General features: G+C 33.4%; 1 protein-coding gene across 2 annotated transcripts; it reads left to right on the top strand.

The window, feature by feature from the left end:
- The first annotated feature begins 2,187 nt into the window (after positions 1 to 2,187).
- On the top strand, positions 2,188 to 5,996 carry LOC114374597 (AP2-like ethylene-responsive transcription factor ANT). Of its 2 annotated transcripts, none has more exons than XM_028332258.1 (9): positions 2,188 to 2,748; positions 2,878 to 3,418; positions 3,650 to 3,732; positions 3,923 to 3,931; positions 4,096 to 4,184; positions 4,291 to 4,364; positions 4,448 to 4,522; positions 4,621 to 4,697; positions 5,105 to 5,996. In XM_028332258.1, the coding sequence occupies exons 1-9, from the start codon at positions 2,442 to 2,444 to the stop codon at positions 5,710 to 5,712; spliced, it is 1,863 nt and encodes a 620-aa protein (XP_028188059.1). In that variant the 5' UTR covers positions 2,188 to 2,441; the 3' UTR covers positions 5,713 to 5,996. The 2 variants fall into 2 exon arrangements, with proteins under 2 accessions (XP_028188059.1, XP_028188060.1); XM_028332259.1 differs by having other exon boundaries at positions 2,189 to 2,748; positions 4,448 to 4,498.
- The last annotated feature ends 1,769 nt before the right edge of the window (positions 5,997 to 7,765 follow it).

Below are 7,765 nucleotides of genomic sequence, written 5' to 3'. Positions count from 1 at the left end.
AAAAAGAATAAATAAGTAAAGAAAGAAAGAAGGCTTGTGCAGGTGTAACTAAGCTTGAGATTACTCACTACAGTTACCCTGACTAAATTTGGTGACCTATCTCCTTTTTTGGTTTTAATGCGAGTATTGAGTACAAATACAATCATGGCCTCCCAAAAGCACATAAAAAGGATTTTGCACCGTGTATTGCACCTCAATAATTTTTTACTCTATCATTCAAGTAATCGCAAACAAAAGTTCTCCCTCTTCTACTTCTATGCAATCATGGCTACCCATATCACAATGGGTCAGATTAGATCTTATAAGATATCATAATGCAACAATTCGTTCCGTAGCCCACTCACCCTCACGATTTGACCCAATTATAGTATTTTGTAGGGCACCTCACCATTCACCTTAATTACATGCATGAACATGCTGGAACCTACTCTCGAATGATGAGAACGTTGTTGAGTTCTTGAATGCAACAATGGTAGCTTGGTTTCACCAGTATTGTCAAGGCAAAAATTTTGTTTGGTAAATTTTTTAATTATATGAAAATTCTTTAACGTCTAGAAACTAGTTAAGTAATTGTACAAGAAAACTATTTATAATTTAATCCTATATAATAATCCTCTTTTAAGCTAGCTTTAGATGAAATTTTGTTCACGATCTTAACATATCATTAACTTATTGACACATAATATGGGGTGTAAGTACCTATTCTCCCACTTGTGATAAAAATAAAGTTGTAAATATTGCAACCTAGCTAGTGGCTAGTGCCGCCAGTGTAGAGTAAATTTAAGTGAGGGTGATGGACATGCCGACAGATGGACTTGTTGAGACTTGAGAGCTTTTCTGAATTGGTACTTGGTAGTTGCATCTTTTTCTCGTATAAATAATAAGGACTGAAATTATGACATCATATAACTTATATAAGGTCTTCTCACCAACATAGGGGCTCAGTTGGTAGTTACATTTAAAGTTATATAGATATCATTTAGGCATTATTTTTAGTTAAAATTGAAGTTCTATTTTGATAATTTAGGTAGCAAAACTTTGTACTAAAAATAATGTAAATTATTAAAGTGAAACGTTTGGTTTGGTCTGGAAATAACTCAAAAAATAAAAATAACTTTAAAAAATGCAAATAAATTTTCTCCTCTCTATTTAATTTGCGTGCAGTGCAGGACTGCATGTCTTGGTTTTTTTTTTTCGTTACTTATATTAAGAACAGTGCTAATCATATGTCGCTCTAATATCACTTTAATAATTTATTAAACTTTTTCCTTCCGTCTCATTTCATTTATCATTTAAGGTATATAATTTACACTTATCTTGAGAAAGTAATTAATTATACCAATTTCTGTAATAAAATAATTCAATCTAACAAATATATAACATTATTCCATAAATGACAAATAACAGTACTATGCAGTTGTAGCTATATATTTACTCATACATTTATTTCTTGAGGGTATTATTTGAAAAAGTAATCAATGTCTTTTTATATTCAAAAGTGATATAATTTAATACAGAATATTAAATAATTACAAGTATAATGAGATTGAAGGATTACGTCGTGACAACCCAATATCAATATATTAACTAAAAATTAAATAATAAATTAATCATTAAATTTTAAAAGATATGATAGAAGTTTTGTTTTGTCAAAAAAATATATTAAGTAATTGAAAGATTAGAAAATAGTGTAAAGCAGTTAAGTAAAAGTTCTAACGTTGTCATAATACGTTGTGAAAATTTCAATAAATAAGTATTTAAGGATAAAATTTTGATCACATTGTTATTCGTATGCTTTTAAATTTTAATAAATAAGAACTGACTACATAATTTTGTATTAGTCACTTCAAAAATAAATCGTATTAATTCGTGCAATTATCTTTCGTACTATCATCCAGCATTCATAATAGACTGTTTAAACAGTAATTAATAAAAAAGTATAGAAAAATGAAGAGAAATATTGTGAATAACGTCGTAAACAGAAATAAAAGAGAAAAAGGAAAGTGAAGCAAGGAGCGTAGAATAAAGCAAAAGGGAATGTCTTTCTCATGCACGGATCCCAATGGAAGGCGGGAAGTATGCCTAGCAATAGCATTGCTTGCTGGAACACATTCTTTTTGTTTAGTTTAAAGGAACTTGCTTTGTTCCCTATACATATCTGTCCGTGTTGACACACCTATTTATACACACACAAAAACACATCTACTTGTTGGATAGGATTTTTAGATTTGGCCTTCTTCAACCAACAAAAAAATACGTTCATATTTAACAAAACAAATATTGGTTCCAAGGGGAGGAAAGGCTAGAGTGTAGATACATATATGGAATTATTACTTAGTAGTTTATCTGTTTTCCAATGATTGAGTTGTCTTGCCTTATATTTGGCTAGTATTTCTGTTAACAAGTGAAGTTAAGTAGTGCTCTAGTACTGAGTCTTCAAGATGAAGCCTATAGAAAATGGCAATACCGTTAACATCAACTATCAAAATAGCTGGTTAGGCTTCTCCCTCTCCCCACAAATGATCAATATAGGTGTTCCTTCACACCTTCATCAGACACAGCCTTCACCCGCAGCTGTTGAAACTGTTCCACCAAGCTTTTATCATCATACACCTCTCCATAGCTATGGCTCTTACTATGGACTGGAAGGTGAACACGTTGGATTGAGTTCATCCTTGCCTATCATGCCCCTTAAATCCAATGTCTCTCTCTCTGGAATAGAAGCTCTGAGTAGATCACAAGCACAAGGTTAGTTCAAACTCAAATTTCTGTTTATGTTATGTTATTTTTTTCTTCTGTTTTGGTAAGTATTTATTATGTGACTGTACTAAATATTCAACTTCTTGAATACTTTGTTTTGATTAATGTATTGTGAAGCAACGATAACTACTTCAGCAATGCATCCAAGGTTAAATAATATGCTTTACAACCAGCTCTTATGCCATGGACTAAACAATCCAAACAACTTAAATCACATTCAAGAGAATATCAGCCAGCAACAATTCTCGTATTACTCTACCTTAAGAAACCATGATATGATTTTAGAAGGTTCCAAGCACCAGCTCCCATGTATAGCTGAAGATGAAAATCCGGGTTTGAAGAGTTGGTTCTCAAGGGACTTCCCTGCTAGACATGGAGAAGAATCAAGGATGATTGTTCCTTTGGAGGACAATAATGGAGGCGAATCTGGATCCATTGGATCAATAACATATGGGGATTTGCATTCATTGAATTTGTCTGTGAGTCCTACCTCAGGATCAAGCTGTGTTACAAGTTCACCTGCTATCACTAATACTGTTGCCACTGATACCAAGAAAAGGGGGCTTCAAATGGTGGACCAGAATCAGAAGCAAATAGGTCATAGGAAATCCATAGATACCTTTGGGCAAAGAACATCTCAATATAGAGGTGTAACAAGGTTTGTTCTCCTCGGCTCATTTCAAAATCTTACTAGTACTTCTGGCACATTATAAATATTATTGAACATTAATGTTCACTAGTTTGCATAATAACTTTCTACCTCTTCTGTTGTTCTCCTTGTTTAAGAAGTTAAGTGTTCATGTAAGAGCAATTCCAACAACATATTTGACTGTTTACTTTTATTTTTTTTATGTTTTGCTTTAATTTCTAAGGAATGTTTGTTCATCAGGCATAGGTGGACTGGTAGATACGAAGCTCATCTATGGGACAACAGCTGCAAGAAAGAGGGCCAAGGAAGGAAAGGAAGGCAAGGTAAGAAAGCAACTATTTTCTCACCCCTTTACCTTTTTTTATTTTTCTGTGGATATATTTGGTCAAACAAATCTACTCTCTTTAATTTTGTTCTCCTTTGAAAAGATCTGCATTTTGTGCTGATCCTTTCTTCTTTTTTTCTTGTCTTTGATTCGGTGATGATTCCACTCAAACATGCGATGAATCTCAGTTTATCTAGGTAAGATTTTCCATATTGAGAATTAGTTTTCTTTTAAATATTGTTCAAATTCCTTGAGGATAGATTAACTTGAAGTTAAAGATATCATTTAATATTTTGCTCATGATGATGGCAAAAGAAGAAATATAAATGCTAATACAAGTGATTCCAAAATTTTACTATAGGGGGTTATGATATGGAAGAAAAAGCTGCAAGAGCTTATGATATGGCCGCACTCAAGTATTGGGGACCCTCCTCCCATATAAATTTCCCTGTAATGATTACTTTTTTTTTTTCTTCTCATTTTTTTTCTGATTGGGTCTGTATTCAGCTTCCAGGATTTAATAACAGTAACTAATGCATGTATGATCTATTAACAGTTGGAAAATTATCAAAACGAACTTGAGGAAATGAAGAACATGACGAGACAAGAATATGTAGCTCATTTACGAAGGTAAATATATTTGCTTATGTATCAACTTGATGTGAACAACCAATCCATGTTCACAACCATGACATTCAAATTTTTCCAATCAGGAAAAGCAGCGGATTCTCAAGAGGGGCCTCCATGTACAGAGGAGTAACAAGGTCTCACAGGCTAGCATTTACACAGTATATGCATTGCAATTTAATTTAACAATATTTACACCTTGAGAAGAATTTACTTTGTTCTAAACTCGGTTCATTCATTCTGATTAACTTGGTAGCAGGCACCACCAACACGGAAGGTGGCAAGCTCGAATTGGAAGAGTGGCTGGAAACAAAGATCTATATCTTGGAACCTTCAGTGAGTTCTTTCACATTCTCTGCTTTATTCTTTTTTCCCAGTTATGTTGTTACTATTTCCTTTACTAGCCACCATTGTTTTTTTATGTAACATGTTTCAAAATAGGAAATTACCGAGAGCAAGCTTTATGACTTAAAAGATAATCTTTGATTTGAACTTTTCTTTTAAGTCACATATATAAGGCTGATCAAGAGTCACTTTAAATATTGTAGAACACTGTTAGTCCTGAAGGCAGCTTTTATCAAAGCTGTTAATTCAGAAGGATAAACAATCATACCTTCAATTAGTATTTTTATTTATAAGATTCTGATGTCTTTCTCATGCTTTAGGCCAAAATAATAATTATAATTCTAATCCATTGTCAGTACGGAAAGCTAATTCTTACCTTAATTAAAATAAAACTTTAGGTACCCAAGAGGAAGCAGCTGAAGCCTATGACATTGCTGCTATTAAATTCAGAGGAGTTAATGCTGTTACAAACTTTGATATAACAAGATATGACGTGGAAAGAATTATGGAGAGCAATAACCTTCTTAGTAGTGAACAAGCTAAGCGGAAAAGAGAGATGGATGATGGAACTAGAAGCGAGGCTACAGTTAACCAAAAACCTTGTACTACTCAAGAAACCGTTCTGATGCAGAAAAGATGCAGAAGCCAATCAGAATGGAAGATGGTTCAGTATCCATCCTCCCAACAGCTTGATCAGAATCCACAAAGAATTGAGTGTAGTAGAACTGAGTCCTTGTCAACTGCTTTAGATAACATGTTTCATCACCAAGTTGAGGAATCGAGTAACATGGGAACACACTTGTCAAATCCTTCTTCTCTGGTGACAAGTTTGAGTAGCTCAAGAGAAGAGAGCCCAGATAAGACAAGCTTGCCAATGCTCTTTGGAATGCCTTCAACAGTGTCCAAATTATTGGCTGACGTGGATTCTTTGGATCTATCTTCCAATCTCAGGCCTTCGCTTTCTATTCCTCAGATGCCAATTTTTGCTGCTTGGACCGATGCATAATCCTATGTTTTTTTACCTCCATCAAAATGGCAAAAGCTTGTTTTGAATGCTTGTTTACTAAACCAGGGTGTGAATTTCCAGCTAGTACAATAGGGAGCTTGTGCCCATGTTTAAAATGTTAACTGTTACATTAAACATTTTCCTCGTACGATGAGAGGAAAACTCCTAAAGTTTAGTGTATCGCTTAGCACTCCAAATTCGCATCATCAATTTTTCGGTGTTAGAATCTTATCTAAAGGTTATTTTGAACCTTAACTAATTCTAATCATGTTTAATTAGTGTCATTTTTCAATTGCAAAAAATTGGGGGGAAAACTTGATTAAAAGAATCAAATTCTTTATCAGTTAGAGCTTGACAAGCCAGAAGTCTAAAATGATTTCTTAGACACGAAAAGAAGTTGATAAAACCGTGGATAGGATATAGAAACGGACAAGAAGACTATAAAGGGTTTATGGTTGAGAGGATAAAATTATGTTGGGCAATATAGGGAAGACTCTATTCACCATTCGTTTCAATTCATCATTAGCTTCCACTTTGTTGGTCGTCGCAAGTACAAAAACAGCTCATTATGTGTCTCAATCATGCGAGGCTGGGCCTGGGATCTCTCTTTATCATGTGGAATTTTATCACAAGTGCATTCCTTGAAGACTTCGACAATATTTATTGAATTGGTTAAAACCATTTTATATCTTAAAAAATTTTAAAATGTTTAACATTTGTTTCTTTAAGCCATTTGAATATTTTTTTGTAAATTAGTTATAATGCTAATTTTCTCATATTTCATTATTTTTACTCACTTTACATTTTTTCTCTTTTTTTTTTTTAACGATATCACACTATTTTCCATATTTATTCATGTCATCTCTCTTCTCTCCTAATTGTCTATCTCTTTCTCATAAAGCATCCTCTTCCAATAAAGTGACTAAACTATTAAAATAATTTAATTACTAATATCGATTATTGAATATTTCTAAAGGATTGTCCTTATATTATTTTATTGTTTGAGGTTGATAATCCATGTCATTGTTATTGGTTCTTCACGTCCATTGTCATCATTGCATAATCGTTTATTCTTATTGAACTTTGGCTAAAGGCAGTAGATATTCCTTACCTAATTCTATCAAAGGGGCTTAGGTGCAAAAATAGATTCCCTCAGAATGACCTTACGTGATCTGATTAATGACTTCATGACCTGTATCAAGTTACAATTTGTCTGCTGCTTTAAATAAAGTCTTATTGTTGAACCCCTTTTCAGATTTTTCCTTTATTATATAGGCACTATCTAATCCTAATGATGGTGTTCATAAAAGCAATCTGATCAATATTCTAATGTGGCTTAGCCATCCCAATTAGTGATCAAACTCACTTAACATATGGGTACGGTCATTCACACGTACATTTATCTTATTTTGATCAATTTCCGGCTCTTGTTCTTGTGATCTAAATTGAACCACGGCACTATGGGAAGAGGGAAGAAACTAACACGTAAGCGCACTTGGGACAAAAGAGAAATATATATAAATTGACCCCAAGGCCACTATATATTTAATTTGATTGCATTATATTCTCTGAGATTGGACAATATTGAACTTTTAAAGTTTGTGTGTGTATAAAGTAAATAGCAAGCTGCATGCAAAACGAATTAAATGTTTCTTCATTCTCTCTGCATACTGTCTCAAACTTTATCCTTTGAAGTAATCCGACAAAAGTGTTTTTTAATTAGTACCATTAATCACGATCCAAACTACACCCCCACACACTTACGCAAAAAGCTTGATGGTGCATAATTATTTAATTAATGAAACCAAGGATCGATCTATTAAAGTGAAAAACAAAATTCGTCTTGCTACATGTTGTGAAGGCTGGCCACATGCAGCATGCACCACCTTCGTGATGAAAAAACAGCATTTCAATTGGCATTAACTTGCAATGTTTGCCTTCAATTAAGTGGGCATGCCTTAAAAAAAAAGTGCCATGATAATCCAAATATCCGTTATATGGCAAAAGCAACAAGGGTAGAATGTTGAGAACAACGCGCATTGTGAAGTCAAAA

This window comes from Glycine soja, chromosome 11 (genome assembly GCF_004193775.1).
Source record: "Glycine soja cultivar W05 chromosome 11, ASM419377v2, whole genome shotgun sequence".
NCBI classification, from domain to species: Eukaryota; Viridiplantae; Streptophyta; class Magnoliopsida; order Fabales; family Fabaceae; genus Glycine; species Glycine soja.
This window is presented reverse-complemented; position numbering and strand designations above follow the sequence as displayed.